Source organism: Puntigrus tetrazona, chromosome 8, assembly GCF_018831695.1.
Source record: "Puntigrus tetrazona isolate hp1 chromosome 8, ASM1883169v1, whole genome shotgun sequence".
In the NCBI taxonomy this organism is placed as follows: Eukaryota; Metazoa; Chordata; class Actinopteri; order Cypriniformes; family Cyprinidae; genus Puntigrus; species Puntigrus tetrazona.
This window is the reverse complement of record NC_056706.1, coordinates 8567930-8588427: the sequence shown is the minus strand read 5'-3', so window position 1 is coordinate 8588427 and position 20498 is coordinate 8567930. Positions and strand designations below refer to the sequence as shown.

General features: G+C 36.1%; 1 protein-coding gene across 5 annotated transcripts in view; it reads right to left on the bottom strand.

The window, feature by feature from the left end:
- Window positions 1-20498, bottom strand: part of pde4d (phosphodiesterase 4D, cAMP-specific) — a 101022-nt gene that overhangs the window by 11411 nt on the left and 69113 nt on the right. For 4 of the 5 annotated variants that reach the window (XM_043247307.1, XM_043247306.1, XM_043247308.1 and 1 more), the window contains 5 exons: window positions 5338-5529; window positions 5156-5192; window positions 4998-5074; window positions 4809-4858; window positions 1063-1175 (listed from right to left, as the gene is read on the bottom strand). In XM_043247307.1, the coding sequence (XP_043103242.1) occupies window positions 1063-1175; window positions 4809-4858; window positions 4998-5074; window positions 5156-5192; window positions 5338-5529 (469 nt within the window). Of the gene's footprint in view, window positions 1-1062; window positions 1176-4808; window positions 4859-4997; window positions 5075-5155; window positions 5193-5337; window positions 5530-11932; window positions 12241-20498 lie in introns of those variants that run through there. The other variant, XM_043247309.1, reaches the window with a different exon arrangement.

Sequence of the window (20498 nt, the reverse complement as noted above, 5' to 3'; positions counted from 1 at the left end):
TCTCCACACAACCACTAAAAATGTGTTTCATAACAGTCTAGCTATTTCTGTTCTGAAACAACACAAAACCAGTGTTATTTATAACAGTCCAGCAGGATATAACACTTGCTTGGCGAGTGTGAGGCAGTTTTATACGGGATACGCCACTATTGCTATTGAGCTAAAGCAACAAAGCAAACTGACAGGCCTTGTTCGTTTCCATGGATACTGGGTATTGAGGAGGGAAAGGGAGGAGGGGGGTTCGGTCGAGTGAGACGTATGAAAATGTGAGTATTTGGCGCTTCTGTTACTTATGTCTGGTCACCTTTGGCAGACTTTAAGGCCGGTTGTCTAAGAAATATTAGAAGGATCTCAAATACAGTTTTTTTATAAGGTCTTGTGGCTAAATGGACTAGACGGGATACACACTACAGGCTGATTAGCATGCTGTATGTGTACTGGGGCCTTGCTGGAGACTGTGAGCATGCTCAGTGCAGCCTGAATGACGATTCTGCTGCTGTTATTGCAAACAGTGCACTGCTTAAAAGACACCAAACCATGACCATATAGTGACTCTCAATCATCTAAATCAGCTTATTTTTCTAAACAACTAAGCAGTTTAGTCATTTATTATATGAGCAGGCTGTCGTTTAAGAATGTTAATGATCTCGAACTCATTTTTAAAAGAACGTACAATACTAAAAAAACTACAATCACAGAATGATCAAGTCTACCAAAACAAAATGAAAAAAAAAAAAAAAAAAAAAAATGCAAAATCTATTTTATCAAGTCTTAAAATAGTCATTTGACCCTAAGGCACTTTATCATACTGTATATTGTGCACAAGTGCAAACTGATTGAGCATAAAATAAAAAAAGATAATAAAATTAAATAAAATAATTTTATAAATATTATGGACAAAAAAAAAGTTAACAAAAAAAAAGTCCACAATCTTTGCCCCAATTGTGATTGCGAGTGGAAACTGAAAACCTGAGACACAAAAATTGCACTTCATCAACTTGCAGAACTATCCTAGGGAATCCTAAAAAGCAAAAATAACCCAAGACGCCTAGATATTCTTACCTTGTTGGATGCCATCTCGCTGACCGAATGCCTGGTTTGGAGGGTCTCAAGCTGGTCAAGGCACCAGTCAAGCTCCTCCAGGGTCTCTGTGGCCAGTTTCTGGTAGGCCTCCTCTGGAGGAAGAGAAGGAGGCAAGGAGTCAGATCTCAGATGCTTTAGGGGTCTAGCTGAGGCTCCCAGCAGAGGGCCCAAACTGCTGTAGACCGCCATGTTGGGATATCCCGACAGAACGCATGGGTGATTCTTCATGCTGTGCTGAAGCCCTCCACAGTGAATGATGGGGCCCCAAATCGAGCCAAAAAACAAGATTTCCAAAAACACTGTAATCCGAAAGAGGCACCGTAACGACGAGGAGTGGGAGTCAGATCTCGTGAGAAGCGGGGAACACTATATCCCTTACGAAAACATACAAAGGAGCCACACAAACCAACACTCACGCCGCTCACAAACAAAACGACAGTCACCGCAGAATCTATAGTCCTACATGTCGAGGAGCCCGGAGTCGAACCTCTCATCTCGGGACGGGGAGAATGTCATTGCTGTGGGCAGGCCCATCTCTGCGTGACAGATGCCGGTCTACATCCAAGAAGCCAAGGAGCGTGCTCTGGCCCCTAGGAGCATGCGATCCGACCCATAACAAAGCATACAGGCATAGTGTCATAACAATAACACACACGTATACTCGCTCATACACGCACACGAGCACAAACGCAAAGCACACAGAGGGCTGACGCCAACAGATGAGTGACTTGTCCCTGTTTCCAGTCCGCCGCAAAACAGAACAAAGGTGCTCGCATCTGCCTGCCCCCTTTTCTCAGAGCGGTGGATGCCCTGCACGAGCACGGGGCAGCCGTGGAGCGTCGCTAGCCGAACGTGAGCCGAGCTTCCTCTTGAAACAGAAGCCTAAAGCCTGCCAGTGCCGCTGCATGCAGGAGAGAGAGGACTTCAGCTAAAACCTGACGTAAACTTTACAGGATTTGGAGCTTGAGAGCTCGGGTCCTTCATAGCTGACAGTCTGAGAAAGGTTAGGTGCCCCGTGTGGGGTTTTTTTTGTTCTTGGAGAGGTTGATTTATGATTTAGGCTTATAAAGATTGCAAATAATTTAGCACTGACTTTGAGGTCAGCATTTCAAGGTGGGAGCATTTATGACATGCAAAACATCTGTTGCATGTGCATTTTCGAAAACGGTTACCATCCATATTAGGGCATAAAAATAAGTGAAACAAAATAACAAAAGACTTACAAAACAGACGTCAGTGCAGCTATGTTAGACATGCTGCTTACTGGAAGCAACTATGAATACAAAGCCAGATAAAATGCATGTGCCACATGTTCACTCCTTTAACAAAGCATACATTATCTTATTCATTGCCTGTCTGTCTGTGTGTTTGTGTGTGTGTATGTGTGTGTGTGTGTCTCTCTCTCTCTCTTTCTGCGTGTGTGGTGAAGTACACAGGGCTGGGGTGCCACTTTCTCTGAAAGAGACTGCACTGACGTCAATGACATTCTTCTCGTGCTTAGCGCGACATCATACACCAGCCCATGAGAGGGCACTGGCTCCACAGACAGGAGAGCTGTGGCGAAAAGCTGGACTGGATTCCTCCAATCTGGCTCTCACTAGAATATCATTAAGGAAATCCTCAGCAAAACACTTGAGGATTTGTTTGAATACACTAGAAATGACCAAAAATAAACTTTAAAATATACAGATAATTTTTTTTTTTAAGTTGCAGCTGTGAGCAGAATTTTACTTCACTAAGGCTTTACTAAAATGCAACTTAATTCTAGTAAGTCAAAAGTTCTATTTTTATGTTTTTTTATATATTTTTTTTATGTACATTATGCATATGCATTTTCAGGGGCAAGGGTTTTTCAAATGAAAAAAAAGGCTTTAGACCAGTATGTATGGTTTAAGGTGCTATATAAATACATTAAAATAATTAGAACTGTTTTATTCCAGGTACTTAAATTACTAAACCTTGAATTTATATAGAAAATATGATCTAAAACTAATAAAACTGGCAAAAGCACATATCAAAAATGAAAAATATAAAAATAAAAGTTGATTCAACATGTGAACAAATACTATATTAGTATATAAATTAGACAAATATGTATGGTTAAAGGTGCTATATTACAAAATTTTAATATAACATTTAAATGAATACAAATTCATTTGAATTAGAATTTTTTCTGAAAAATATTTTAAGAAATCACAATGAGAAAATATGTCTTGATAATATGAAACTTTTCTTACACTTTATATTTTAGGAAGCACATTTTTCACAATTTAATTATATATGGGTCTTTAGTATAAAAATATATCCCATAATTCTATGTTGTTCAGGGTTGCCAGATGATGTCCACTGGTCAACTGGTCACAATTTCCCTTTGGTATTCTGGCCTGTAAAACACGGCTCGGGTCCCTGCTTCGATGTAAGTCTATTAATCACTTGTTTTATTGTCTGCACAAGTCTGATCACACTCTTCTTAACAAGCTGCATGAGTTTAGGAATCATGTCATAGCAAGCCCCGCTAATTAGTCATTTAGGTGGCACTTTTACCCACAGTGACTTCCAGTACACTTATTAGAGAGACTTTCTCCCTGGAAAGCATGAAGCTAAGTGTCTTGCTTTAGGCCAGAACGGTGACTGTTCACACATCACCCCTTTAAGGGATTTTAGCCTTCTGGCGACCAGGTCATATCTTCAGCTGCAGGCGTCATCATTTCATTCTACATTAAGGTATGTGGCTATCCAATCCACACTCAACACTCGCCAGGGTCTTCTGACAATTTTAGCGGTCACATGACATTTAACTCAGCACGGGGAGTTAAATTGTATAATGTGTCCATCTGCCTGCTGCCTCTAGTACAAATCAATATTATAAATCTATAACACTGGTGCTTTTTATCTCTGCAGCTGAACATTCTGCTCATGCTAAACATCCAGCAAGCGCTCTGTACTACAGTTCTAGGTCAAACACCTGCATCTCAAAACAAGCTTTTCGTGGCAGACCTTATAAATAGGCCACAAACAGAAGTTAATCGATACCAGTGCCTCATGATTATGGCGAAGACACTGTCTTATCCCATGATGCTCTATAAAGCATGTACAAATTATTAAAGTGAGTGAAAAGGTATCTTTAAAGCATTCATTTGGACATGGAGGTTACTACGACATATTATTATTAATATTTCTTATCTCCTTTAGAGTACATGACACACACACTGTGATATGGGATGTCTGGAGGTTGCCCTAACGCTGGTTAGACAAAACTGAAGGTGCCACACAAAGACAACACGATCCCTCATATCAGACATTGTCTAACAGTTCTCCACAAATTAAAACAACATTTATCCAAGCAACACTTATGATAAAATGTAAACTGAATTATAAATGACGACTGAGATCATTTAAATAAAGCTGAAAAAAGTATAAAAACGTATATAAAATAAACATATTTTTCATTAAAATTAGAAGATGTGCTTTGGCAAAGAACTGTTTTATTTAAAGTACAAAATACTGAAACTAAAACTGATATAAAAATTAATTAAAGCTATTACAGAATGTAATTAAAAAATAATGTAATTAAAAAAACACACAAACAACTAAAGCAGCTGAAAATACAAAAGTAAAAGTTAATTAAAAATGTTAACAAACTCTATATTGGTACAGAAATAATAGTTTAATAACAATGCTGTTAAACTGGCATATAGAAAATATAGAAAGTAAAGGTACGGCACCTGTGTAGGAGGTCTTTGTGATGGGAGGTGGGTTACACATCGGGGATCTCCTGATTGAGAAAAAAGGAAACAAAGAACTGTACGTGATGCAAAACAAAAGTAACTGATTGATTGAACATATACAGATTCTGTCAAGATTTACGGTCATGATAAAAAAAGTGTGCTCGTGAACAAACTGAAAACACTCACTTGTTATTGGCCCTTTCTTGTTGTACATTTGTTAAAGCAGCAAAATTATTCCGGACAGTCCTTAAACTTGCTAGAACCTGAGGGAAGACGCATTAAAATGAGTTAGATTCGTAGTTTTTGAAATGTCGAAATCTCGCCATATTTTAATATCGCAATACCTGTGCAAAAGGGGTAACAATCATGTCATCACCGTGTCTGCAAAAAAAAGGACGAAATGCGAATTACAACAGCACAAGCTTTTTCTATTTATAGTTTCCCTTATTTGTCTTACTATATAAAACATGAATGTTAATAAAAAGAAATGTATTTGCTAATAAACCAGTTCAGGGCATTTGCTCACATGTCACTGGCGATGGAGGAGTTTCTGGACATAGACTTTGGTGAGAGGTCATAGTCGCTGTCAGAGCGGTACAGGAAGGACTCTCTCCTCTGGCTGTGCACAAAGTTGGCCTGAAGGATGAGACCTGACCCTGGGCTCGCCATGGGATCCAGCGGACTACGTCCTGATGAGGTGCCATTGTCCACATCAAAGCTGGGGAGACGAAACAACGGGACAGTTAGAACCTGATGTTAAATGAGAAAACTGAAAGAAGGCAGAGTAGTATATTACTCAGGTCGACAGTGTTGACAATTTCTAGTCTTTTTTTTTTTTTGATGTTTGTTTGCTATTTTCTGTGAGCTTATAAAGGACATGTGTGTTAAGTTAGTTTTATACCAAATAGCGTTTTTGGTTGAAACAACTCCTAACAAGTGACACAAGATACTTAGCAAGGATACAAGTGTTTTTTCTTTGTCCAAATGAAAAATAAATTCCTCCTGTGGACAAAACTGCGAGGACTTATTTCCAAATAAACATGTAATCAAATAATGTAGACATGAAAAACCCCCCCAGAAATAATCCCCATAGGGGGTTAAATAAAACAAAAATCAATGTAATAAATTAATGTGATTGAAATGATATTTAAATACATATTTATTAAGGTTGTGTAATACTGTAGTGCAAAAAAGTCTAAATTTAAAGGGCTTCCCCAGACCAGCGGGAACGCCGTCCTTAACCTTCATCTTCCTAGTCCTTAGATCCACCCAACTGTGCTTACAACAAGCTGACCCATAATCCTCGGGGAGCATTAATATAATTGCTCTGCCCTCTGTATTTTCCTGACGCGAACAGTGACGTGGCTGTACGTCTTATTCTCGCTTAGCCGCCGTCATCACCTGCATGCAGGCTCACATCTAAGTAACGTGGTGCGGATGGATAAATCCATATTAGTGCTTCGGTCTGCACCTTGGTAACTTCATACTGTCTCACACACAAAGGGCCAATGATACACGATCCAGGTAAAACAGGGAATTAGTTTTGTTTTGACTGAGAACAAATATGTAAGCAACAACAAACCTCACGCACAGTGTTGGAGTTTGCGTCCTGTACTTTTTCACCCCAGCACATCATGGCACTTGACTTTATTTTTGACTTTGTTTCATTGAGAAGTGACTTATTCACAGTTAAAGCTAGAGCTGGTGGTGAGAGGCCCGCTGATGTGCTGGCCTCATCTCTCTTGGGTCATATCACAGGAATGCACAGGCTTACCGTCTCACACTCTCAACTCCAGACATGCATTATGAATGAGACTGTTCTCTTTTTACTGTAACCCACACAAAAGCACTGATGCTTACGCTACAGAGGGGAATATGGGCTCTTATAATAACCATAAATAAATCAACAAGCATGTTAAAATGCCTCGCTGATTCTAAAAAGATGGACAAAACATGTCCGGTGATTAGTTTTGACAACAGCAACATTTCTGCTTTTTGAGATTGATCTCAGATTATCACTAGAACCTTCATAATATAAATATTCAATTACTTATATTATATTATTATTATATTACCCCAAAACCACCTGTGCTCAGACCACAAAATATTTGACAGGATAAAATTGGTTAAATATATATAAAAAAAAAAAAAAAAATAAATATATATATATATATATATATATATATATATATATATATATATATATATATATATATATATATATATATAAATAATTTGGTTTTTTTTTATAAAAAGTTAAATCTATAGCTCAAAATATGATAAGGAGATTAATTCAAAATAATTTCTTTAAAAAAAATTGTGTTTTTCATGTACACTACTATACACTACTACTAAGTTTGAGGTTCTTTTATTGTTTTTAAACTGTATATTTAATTGTACATTCTCTTACATTTAACAAGAAACAGCAGTATTGTTAGAAATGAAAAATAAAATGCTGTATTGCTGCTCAAGAAACATTTCTTATCAATGTAAATAAAAATGTCCTGCTACTAAAGAGAACAATAAAGGGAAAGCCCATCAGCAAATAGCAGTTCTGTATTCGCAATTTGCTTTGTCTAGTGTCTTCAGTTACAAAGAGGGTAAAATAAACCACTCCCATCCTCTCTCCTTCCTTCTCGTCTTCACTTTCCTTGCGCTCTAATTTCACTCCCCTGATTTCACTCGATCAAATAAACAGTATGCGAAGGTCTCCATCTGTTCCCTGTACAAAGATCACTGTCTGCTTAAACTACACTTAAAATACAAACACACACCAACATATCTTGTATCGTTGTGTGTACTTTTGAGGGTAATTATCTTGAAGTGTTCCTGTTCTTTATATACAAACACTTTGTAATTAATTCAAACGTGACACAAACACAGAAAACCTAAGAAACATGAAATCAGTGTCCGATAAAAACCTCTACCACATTAATCCTATGAGAAGCATTTCTGTCGCACTCCTAAATGTCAAAATATGAAAAAAAAAAAAAAAAGTTGTAGTGTTAACCACAGTTTGGTATACCTGGGAGATTAGTAGAAGTCTGAATTTAATCCCTAATTACTTTTTTGCTGGAACTGGACAGAAACTCTAAGCTCTTTAGACGTCAAACAGCACTCTGTGACGCAACGCACATGATACATTAAACAGTCATTTCTAGATAATCATAATGACTTCCAGTTATTTCAAAGCATAATGGAGCATGGTTCTCTCCAGACACTAATGATATTATCAAAGCATGTAAGAGGAAATTCTTCATGTAAGCAGAAATTTCTTTAAGAGAATTTACTGTACGCCAGTTAACTTTCATCATATAACATTTACAGAGAACCCAAAAAGTATTTGGACACGTAAAGCACAAAAATACATGAACGTTATAGCAAGAAGCAAAGTATTTCACAAAAAGAAACATCAAATTTATTTGATAAAATAATAAAAGTAGTTGCTAATTATGATATATTTAAAACTGTAAGTAATACAAATTTTAAAAAAAAGAGAATGCCCATAGTTCATGTGCATCTGTGGTTACATTTTTCTGCACCTGTGTGTAATGGCTTCATATAGCCCCTAAAATTAGACCAGTTTATAAATAAATAGTAGAAAAAAGCACAGAAAAGTTAGAAGTTAAAGCTAGTTCTGAGAAAATCTCTAGCATAATTATTTTGCAGATGGGGCTAGGTTTGACTTTTTGGGGTCACTGTATATTTTCTATTTAAGGGGTGTATAGATTCTGTTTTCTTCATGAGTTATTTTTCTTTCTAGACGAGGAGGATCAAAAGCAGAATGATTTAAAACTGCACGTTTTAACATAATTTAAAGTCAAGATATATATAACCAAAGTGGTTTGCTATACAACAAATCCCAACAAAACTAACGACTAAAAAAAAATCAAAGGCATAATTACAGTAGATGCAATCACTACTATGCTGTCTATGGCTTCAGATGTCCAACTGGCTAGCTCTATTGTTGTGGTCACTCTGCCCAATCCCTTTGGCCATGCAGTTTAAGCCACTTTAATTGAGACCGGCTGTTCCCCAACTAACTGTTTTTGGTACTAAACCAATCTTTTCCAATTAGAATAGTAGACAACAATAACAATGCAAAGAGTTCACAGAGTTCTTAAAGGAGCTGAAATGATACTTTGAGTATTAATATTTATAATAAATGAAAACGACAACAGAAACAACTTGCTCAGTCTTGTGAATTGTCCAAAATGAGTTATTCTTAATGTTAAACGTTGATCGCTGATGAAGTGTACATGACTGCCTGCTCTCCTAAGCTCTGTTTAATGGCACGTGGTCCATTAGAGCATAAGAGAAAAACACAAAAGCACAGGAAATATAGAGCCTGACTGTGAGACATTGTAAGTGGAACCCAATGGTTCAAGACCACATGCAAAAAAAATGTAGAAGACATTGTTCTCTTCTGGTGATCACATGAGACTGTTTCCAAAACACTGCTGGTTTTCTTGTCAATCATGAGACGGAACAGGAATATGCTCAAAATAGACAAATAAAAGAGATGAGCTGATAAAAATAGCAGGCCGGAATAATTCATGAATCAAATCAAGCTGTCAAACGCATAAAAATAACTGTTGTTAAAATTACCATGCTCTAAAATAAGTATAAGAAATATAGAGAAGTGAATTGAATAATCAAGCAGTAAAGTTTGGAAGCGACTTAATTAATGTTTCTGAAATGAAATTTCTCTGAACTATCACATGGCCATTTATTTTGAGCGACTTAAAATATTAAACAACAAGGAATTGTCAATTTTGGTGGTGAGTGTCAAACACTTAAATGCTTGCTCTAGAATAATGAAATCATGGGGATAACATGAATATGTGTTGTTCAGAAATAACAGATGTTTTAGAGTTTTTAATTATATTTTGTAGAGTTATGTAGAGATATATATTTTGTCTTTGTGTTATGTGTCACCTCCGGGGGGTTTTTCCATTATCACAAATATGTGTTAAATGTGTACGATTTTCAATAACTTGAGTAAACTTAAAAAATCCTAAATCTGTTGCCTTAAATTTTAAGTTAAGTAGAGTTAAGTAGGTCTTAAAAAGCGGCTGCCGCCTCTATCATATTTAACGCCTGCTGCTGACAACAGAAACACACGTGCTCACTTAAACACACACTTCTATGAAATGCAAATATTGCACTTTGCCACATAAAAGCCACTGTAATTGGATGGCTCTTGATGTGTTTATCTAAAAAGGTACTATGATGTGTCAGTGATGTCAAAGCTTAAGCGAGAGGAGAGGAAACGGGCCATCTATTCCATCAGATTAGGTGTCATACAAAACATAAATCCGCAAACCTCTTTTTTTACACAGAGACACAAACACGCACGCACTCCACAAGATAGAAGATGTAAAAGTTAAATACAGCCATGAAATGGAAATTAGAAACTATTTGTTCACTAATGAAAAGCCTATTTTACTGGTTGGATGTGCGTGCATAATATAATATAATAAAACATAACAAATGATGGTAATATTTTATTAAACTCGCCCAAATGACTATAGTACAAATGACAGGATATGAGATGGCAACTATTACTTAATGATTGGTGTGTATGACGTGTTGAGTCACTGTCATGCATTAAAATAAAACAACGTAAACAGGAACTGCAAACAATAGGGTCAATATATGAGGTGAAGGAAACATACTGACACACACACGTAGCTCCCCGTGCACTGATGATATCATTACGGTGTCGGTGAGATTTCCTTCTGACATCTTAACACACACACACTTAAACATTCTCAAAGCAAGGCCGTATTTGCTTTGCTGAGAGCTGTTATTCATGGACACGGAATGGAGCATTCCGCGAGCAAAGGGGGGTCGTAACCTGTCTCTTTTATTGCTAGCCTACTTTATAAACATTCAGACGCAAACACAACATTATTACGTATCAAAATAATCTCGTGAATCATCAATACGCAATACCTCAAGAGCCTACGGTGACGGATAACTGCTCAGATTGTTCTTCACACACGCAGTGCATTTAAACAGACTCAAAACTGCTGTACCAAAATAATCAGTTCTCCACAAACAATCAACACTTGCTTCTAAAATAAGCAAATACAAATGGAGAACAAGATGGGACAAGAGAAATAAGGGTGAGGTATCTGCCCTCTGGCAATGCTTGCAAATACGCTGCAATCCAGCAGCACCTTCTCATGTGGAAATATCAGTCCACTATTTGCTATTTTACTTCTTTTTCTCTTTTCTTTTTTGGGGTGATTGCATATGTGTATTGGATATAATATTGGTCGATATTCTATATTTTTTTCAGGTCAATTAAATAAAACAAGCAAATTTCCTAATTTGTTAATTATGAAAAATGCACGTAATTTCATCTTTAATAGACACGGCTGCATCTACAAAAGGTGGTAACTGCAAAAAAAAAACAATTACAGCTCTTACAAATGAAATAATGAAATAACAAATAAATATATACTTAATTATTATTATAATTATAACTGTAATATGTAATAGAATAAGTAATATTTAATTAGAATATTCAGGTGAAAAGTCAATGGCTCCCAAAATGCAATGTGCAAAACATATTGTCTTAATGAATTTATTGACTAAAGTTGATTCAATTTAATGGTGTGAACATTGGATTAAGTATATATTTATACTTTTAAATGTATAAAAAATAATTGTTTAGGTAAAATAGAAATATGTTAAAGTAAAAAACATAAAAATGATGATGTAAAACTGACTTGGGGCCAAATCATCTCTACCCTTATTTGACAAGCGGGCTACATAATGCATCAAAGAATGTTTAAATCTTTGATCATAAAGCACAGTTACGTTTAACTAGTCGGTGAGACAGAGTAAATGAAAAACTCAAAGGAAGAGTACTTGCGGAAAAGAATGTAAATAAAGGACAAATTCCTTAGGCACAGTGAAACTCAATTTGTGGAAGGTAAGTGGAAAAACAAAAGGGGTTTAATACTTAAGAGGAAGCAGAGAGTTGCACAAGATGTTAAAAAGAGATATGGAAAGCCAAACAGTTGATGTAAGAGTGGAGAAGGAAACAGCAAGCACAGGGTAATAGGTTAAGGGAGGTAGAAGGATATAGTTAAGAAGTTGTTCTTTACCCGTCTGTGTTCTTAAGTGAACTGGTGGAGCGAGACCGGGGCTTCATGATAATGCTCATTCTGGACTTGGATTTCCCTCTGCTAGCAGCTACAGCTAATCCCAGCAGTGTGTGTTTGTTTTCAGTCCTCACGTGTGTCTCCAAGAGTGAACATGTCTCGGTCGAGACAGCCCAGCCTCCGTTTGGTCCACTGACAGGAGCCCCTCGTGTCCCGGGACTCTCAAACTGACCAGAGAGGAGTTCCAGTGTTTCTGTCCCTCAGCAACCGGCTGATATAATTCTCCCCCACTCTCTCTCTCTCTCTCTCCTGAAACTCCCACCCTGTGTACTTTCCTCCCTCCCTTCCTGGCTGGCGGCAGGGCTCACTGCTTGGACTCATGTAGTAATGACGTAGTCGGGGGTAGGGCGCTCCTCATGTTTGATAAGCCTGAATGGAGGAGGCAACTTAACACCTCAACTTGTGAGATTTCAGATGACAGGGAGTAAGGAGTCCCAATGGATGTTTATACTCCCTAAAAGTGGTGGGAAGGAGTTGCCCAGAAATTTGAATTCACACCGAATCAAAAGACACACATCTAGTAAAGTCTGGAAATTCAAAGCCACTTCCATACAGGTCATTCACAATGAACTTTCACATACTGTGCGATGACCAGCATGTAATAATATAAGAGTCATTTAATGGGCAAAACAGAAAACGAGGGCTCTTCAAACAAAACAAGCACTCAGTGTCATGCACCACTTATCAGTTAGAGAACTCTTCAACAAAGAAAACCGAATGCATGTGGCTGTGCTTGACTAGTTTGCTGGAGCTAGTCTAACGGTTCACACATTAACCCCTGCCAAGGGCTCTTAGAGGTGTTCCAGTGATGCATGACACATGTCAACCAATGACTGCAAAGCAGGGAGCAGCCTATCGCTTACCGCTCTGCTCACTTGATGGTTTCAGTAAACATTTAGACAACAAGCAGATCTTTACAGATCTGATTATAAAGTAATCAGTTTGGGAGAAATCTGTATGTGCTAAATATGAACAAATTAAAAGAGGCACTAGAAAAAGTGACACTTCATACAGACGGCTCAATAACCATCACACAACAGCTAATGTAAGTTTGTGCACATCGTTGCCCCCCTGTGTTCACAAGAGATTAAAGCAGATAGAACTTGATAAAAGAACATCTGACAAAGTCAATTATAGAGTGTAAAAACAGAATGTAAACACAATTAAGTATTTATTCTCAATGCCATGGAATTAACCGACCAATTTGTTGATTCAGAAGCTGACACACTTTTTAATCTGGTAAATATTTCAAATAATTATTTCTATATAAATACATACTATGAAGTCTGAACTATAGAAAGCTGATAAACATTTATATTTATATTTATTTATTTTATATTATTTATAGTTTAATGGTTTTGTTAACTACCATGGGGAAAAAAGTATATAAAAAAAGATTAATTAGCTATTTATTAATTTAATTTTATTATTCATTTAAATGATTGGATTTATATATTTATATATATATATATATATATATATATATATATATATATATATATATATATATATATAAAAAAAAAAAAGATACAAAAAATGTATTAAAAAATGAATTTGATAATTTGGTAATATTCAAAAAATAAATGATTGCCATAACAACAAAGACTGTGTTCATGGCAAGAAAAAAAACATTGGAAAGCTAATATACAAAAAAAATAATACTGCTTTGGCCAACAGAAATTGTAATAAACAGACAGATAATAAACATTACATCATAAAACATGTGACAGCTAAACCCAATATCAACATGACCCATTTGACATTTATAAAAATTAAGCCATGGTTCAATTATATAATGTATACCAGTGCGGTTTTATCATGTTTATCCGTTTACACAAGAGCAATTACATTAATATACATTTAAAATATAACTTGATGTATTCTTAAGACAGTTACGAAACTTAAGTCGAAAAACTAGTGTGTGCAATTTTAAACTGAATAAAGGTACATTGTAAACCATATATCTGTCTAATGTGCAATGTACCTGCGTGACTTGAACCAGCGTTTCCTTTTCTTGCCTTTCAGTGAGTTTATATCAAGCTGGCAGCCATTCCAAGTAAAAGTACTAAGAAAGAGAGAAAGAGGAGAACCGCCAGGAGATTCACTAGCCATGGTGTCCTGAGAAAACTGACAGCTTGACTGACCCCAAATAAGAGAGCTTCAGCTTTGTGTGAGGAAAATGCCCACGTCACTACTCTGACCTCATCCCATAATCCAATAACACCTGTCTGGCCTTCTCGCATTCAGCTGCTATGTCGGCAACACAGGGTTCTGTGCTGGCAAACTGAACATGAAACTATGTCAAGAAAGTAATCAGCCTTAAATACAAATCATAATTTTGTAAACTCATAATAACAATTCTATGCATCTTTAAAAAGCCAAAATCGGGAGCTTTATATTCCAACTTTTTACTTTTATGGTTTGGGATTAACTGAATTTTGGTTAATCAAGATACTCAATGTATATGTCACAACTGTTCATATTTTTTCAAACCAAGCATTTAAACATGTAACCAAGTTCAGAGCATATCTGAATCTTTATTACTCCAAGTTAAACTTTTATTCTTGCACCTTAATTTATTTCAATGTGAGCTAAAGTCTCCAAAACAAATTAAAATGAAATGCTGTTATGAAATTTAGACTAAAAACTACGAAATGTGACATCCACAAAAAAAAAACATTTTACACTGCACAAATATAAATGATAAACAGCTGGTTGAAATGTTCTGTAGTCACATTTGTTTTCATTTAGTGCTTTGAAAGAGAAAATAAAAATTCCTTTTGCCCAGTCTTTAGCCCTTGTTTAAAATTTGACCCTACCCTACACTCTTAAAAATAAAGCTTTTGGCATCTTTGATTCCATGAAGAATCTTTAACATGCATGAAACCTTTAAGATGCGCAAAAGGTTCTTTACAGTAAAGAGTTTTTTAGATTCAAAATGTTTATTGAAAAGTTCTTTAGAGAACCAAAAAAAGAGACTGAAAACGACCTAAAAGACGGTTCCACAAGCATGCATAAACAAGCATGAAAATACAGCTCGCTCTATGAGATATGAGATGTTTTTCCAAATAAAGATCTGTAAAGCTAATTTTATTATCTTTAAAATACAGTACGCTGTTTAAATGATGTTTCTCTATACACATTTAATTAAATGACATATTTATTATTTGTAATACATAGCATTGCAGTATTTAATTAATTAAATGGTTTTTTTTCAGGCCAAAAGTACTTTCCATGCTGTTGGTCTTAAAGTACTGTATTGGAGAGCAGATGGTAAGTGTGCGGAAATGGACTGCTGCATCTCCACATGCATTCACCCCCATATCACACTCCTACTCACCTACAACCAATTATTTATAAAAATATATCATCAGGAGTTAATCTAAGATAAACTATGCTATTTTTAAAAGTGCTGAATATATTCTAAATCTGATAAATGTGCTAAACCTCCTACTCATAATTACTTGGATTAAATAAAATCATGCAGAGAGAGACTCAACATTAGCTGAATGAAGAACAGAATGCAGATGATTTAAATGGGTCTACGCCACTATACTGGAACAAAAATACAGTTTCAGAACATTAACTTGATTTTCCCTTCTTCTTCATCTGAAAACTGTGGATTTTCACATTGCATCTTATCTGATGTGTCCTTTACCTGTCCGTTCTGTGTTTTAATGGGGGTGTGTACGTGTGTGTGTGAGCTTTATTGGCATTAGCATAAGGTACGTATCTGATAGCGAATTTCTGTTGCCAAGCATTTGTATTTGACCCAATACACACTGACTTAATCTCTCTCACATACAAACACACACATTCAAATTTCTCTCAATGTGTACTGTAGTTATTGACACAAACCTGCTCCTTATTAGACTGAGAAAATTTCAAAACAATGACATATATTAGTTATTACTAATGCTACTAAAACAAACCTTTATGAATAAAAATTAACACACGTTTGTTATGTAAGTTTCCACAATATCTGATATTTGCCCAGAACAGGTCACAAGTGCCACTCAATTCGACCTATTTATTGCCATTTATCTAACCGAGCTGTAGATAAAACAGGTTTATCGGTGAAGAGAAGCATTAAAGGATCTTTAAGGAAATCAATGGGCTCATACCCAGCTGGTTATCACATCCTATTATTAACCACAGCCTTAAAGAACATCAGGCAGATTTTAATTGTTTAAATTTAACAACATATGAATAAAAGCTCAAATTCAGCATTCACATGATCCAAACTGTCAGAAAAATATTTATTTAGTCATTAATTAGCCAGGATAAACACTATGAAATATAAAACATCTGGGCTACTTTTAATATTATATAATAAATACAACTAATCAAATCTCACTTGCTAACATCTCATACATTATAATCCAATCCTAAATCGAATTATAAACATAGCAGCTGAGCGTACTAATGCACGTCACACACATAAAACTTTACCATTTTCTCCAGGGTTTGATGTCAATAGGTTTGTTGATGGCATACGGCGAGCCATTGATGCAAGCGCTACGGTAACGGGCGATCCTCTCCAGAGAACAAAGTTCTGAGTTTGCTGGCAAACTCATCGTCAAGTTAACAATCAAAGCTGAACACGTCCAACTACAGCCGAGCAAGACTTCCGAGGTCAGTTTGACCAGTTTTCAGTACTGTGAGTGAAAATGACAGCGGAGAGCGGAGAGATTGAGTGAGGACTGAAGGATGAGCAAAAAGGAAGAGGAGGGAAAAAGAGAGCGAGAGAGAGCGGGAGGTGGGTGAACAAGAAGCAGGCAGGTGCTGAAATCATTGGCGGGATCAATCAGCCATTAATGAACTTTAATGAAGGCCATCCAGAGTCAGCGTGTGAGTGTCTAAGCGTATAAAATACCACACACACGTTTCGTGGAATTGTCCTGATCTGCTCCAATCATACTTCTATTGACTCGGTGGCATTTCTAAAAAGCTTTTATGTCCCGACTCTCTGCCCTTAATCAGACAGACGGGGCTGACGCACATCAAGAACACAGTCTCGCAAATGACAAGATGCCACGGACATTACATTTCTACTTTCAGCCAATTTAACCCAGTGCAACAGCTTTAGCTTGTTAATAGTCTTTCTTGTGTACTGGACCTAATGTCTTGTTACACATTGTATGCATGTAACCAATTAAACTTTGGCATTCAACGCATGCCACATTGTTTGTGCTACAGACATTAATAATTCTCCAATTTGTTGTCTGCTATTACTTATGTAAGCAATCAGACTACAGGTCAAAATCCACATGGTGGCCCTCTAAAGCCATTAAAATAATCAATTTCGAAGGAAACTGGGTTGAAATGCACTTGAAAATAACAAGCAGAAAACCTTAGCAACTGCACAGCAATGGCCTAATAACCTCAACTTCTTGTGACCAAGCACTGCTTACGGTTTGTACGGAAAACAGTGTGAATATCAGAACTAAAAACTAAACTAAAAAACACAATTGCCAGCATGTTTAGTTTTATAAATTTGATTTATGTCATAAAACAATATCGCTAAGAATTCTTCTTTGTTCACTAGATGGCAGCAGACCAACAGGTTTTTGGTAGATGCCATAACTACAGCATAATAGAGACAAATCAAGTATCTCTAGACAGCCGTTCAAAACCAAGAGCATTCTGTGAGTACAGAATCTTTTACAGAAAATATATAAATGCGAATATTTATAATTAAGGTGAGAAATGCTGCATCTTAGTGATTTTATGATGTTAATTCAACCATATATTTTGCAGTTTCTCCTGTTGTGTTCCTTAAAAATAACAACAATATGCATATACCACTTATTTATTAAAACAGATTGTTATTTGAACTGTGTTCTCTGTCTATTAAAAGCTGTTAAAGAGAAACAATTGCCACCTCATACATCTCAACCTTCAACAATCAAACGATTCTCAATAATTTCTCACAAATCAGTATCTAATTCCAAACAATCGATTCGTTTTCAATGATTTTGCCTATACACACACACACACACACACACACATATAGTGAGTGTGTGTGTGTATATATATATATATATATATATATATATATATATATATATATATATATATAAATTATATAAACAGAGCTGGAATGTAATTAACAGGATAAAAACATTTTAATTATTCATAATGAAATTATTACAATTAGAAACTATAGTTCAGATTAAAGAAGAATATAATAACATGTAATATGAATATATTAAATAATAATTTGAAACAAAACATTATATTAACAATATTATCAAATGGTGCCTGCAATATTCAGTATTTGCACAAAAGAATAATACGTGAAAAAAAAGAAGTGAAAAATCAAATGTTTTTCTATGTTTTTAACTGAGACCTTATCTGGTTCTCCGGCTAAACCTGAGGATCTTTGCAGTAGCTATCTCCATTTATTACCACTAGAGAGCACTCTATCACCTGCTGTAAAACAGTTCCTTTAAAATGGTCTCTCACTCCGAGACTGAATATCTCATCACAACAGGAGGAGGGGGAATGCAGTCACAGTGATAGAGAAATGTGTCCAAGGCCAAAAACCCATTACCACACGACACTTATGTAATGATCATAGTGTTTCATAGCAAAAATCGAATTTGCTACAAAGTACATGAATATATTATTCACACATAAATTGAACGAGTTGCTCCAGAATGAGCTTCAGGCATCCAAGTGTGGCAAAGCCTCCACATTAACATGCGTATTTATCGTTCATTACCATCAAACGACAATCAAAGCTGCTAGTGATGAATATCCCTATAAGCTCTGCCAAGTATAGCCTATAATAAACTCAGCTTATCCAGGCTAACCTGCTATGTAATACCACTGCAACTGCCCTTCCTGAAGACAAATTGTACAGCTTTGTTTGTAGGCTGGGAGGTAGTTCCCATCATCCATCACTGTTCCTCAGTAGAAGGCGAGAAAAAGCCACGCCATCTCTCAATGTCAGCGAGCGTCACTGACGTCTCGTCTGCCTCGCAGAAACCCTGTTCTCTAGTCTCCTGGAAACAACGTCTATCGTTATCTTCAAGTTATTTTCTTGAGAGATGACAAAGATCTGGTCATGATTCTTGTACTTGTATAAATCATTCAGCAATGGTCAGAAACAGGAACTCCCCCTGGAGTATCTTAAGGCTAAATAACTTGCTTAAAGGCACGGAGGTAGCTGAACAGTATTATAACCTTTCTTACTACACGATTGCTAAGAAACTTGTTTTTTGGGTATTTTAATACAAAAATCATACACCTAAATCTTTAGAATTATAGTTACTATTACAGTTATTGTCCTTGTCGTTTGAACTGAATAAATTAAAAAAAAAAAAATTAAACGATTAAAAATAAAAGGTGCATTAAATGTGTTTCTAAATTGTAATGGGCTGTGAAAAGCAAACCAATAACGATTAATGTTATTGTAAATAATGTTATTGTAAAATAAATGTTATTGTGTTTATGTATTTACATGTATATATTTACATTCTCGTATTATATATAAAGCATAACACATTTTTCATAAATATACACATGCATGTGTTTATATATACATAACAGCTTAACACCTATATTATGCAAACTAAAATTGTTATTTTGGACGCAATTAATCGCGTCAATTAATTATTTGACAGCAAAAATTTATATTGTAGTAGCACTAAATGGAATTGCAAAACTAATGAAATTTCCCAAACAGATATGCCAATCACTTGTTAGTATGCAAAAATAAACCCGCCCCAAACTCATACCATTTGTCAAGCCAGAAATTGACATGTTGGACCTTTAAAATAAACAAGAGCATGTTAAAAACAACATAAAACCTCAGTTTACACTACTAAATTCAGACACATCTTTACATTAGGCCGGGGCAGCAAAACATAATTTACATTTTAAAAATAACTATTAAGCAATAAGCCTTTAGTAATAAATCACAAGCGAAGAAAAAGGCACTAGCCCTCATCCTATGAATTAATTTAACACACCTAGCTAACAACTACGTGTGCATGTCTAAAGCTAATTTTCCAGCTGGTGCAACTCAATCTAATTTGTCTTCTCTACTGCTTCAATCAGCTTTGTCTCGAAAATACACAACTCGATCAAAAAAAAAAAAAAAAAAACCCACAAACTGCACATGCCCTCTGGGGATGCAAGTAATGCCCTAGCTTGTAGACTGTGCAGTACCTCGGAAACATGATGGATTTCATGACCTCCCGAGTGGAGCAGAGGGGTTAAACAGCTTTCTCCTCAGTCACCAGGTGTTCGCGCAGACCGGTCGGGCTGCACACACACAGCCAGACTGTCGAGGAAGAGTGATCAGCTAATTAGCCTGTCTGCATGTGACCAATTGTCGCACACCTGACTGGCTTATGACGTACTTCACAGCGTTGGCCTTTGACCAAAGCTGTGTGGGAATCAGTTTGCTCTGTAACCCGTGTGTGATGGTGTGTGATTTGTGAGTGTGTGTTAGTCAACAACATTTCTCTCGGTATGGCTTAAATACGAATTCCTATAT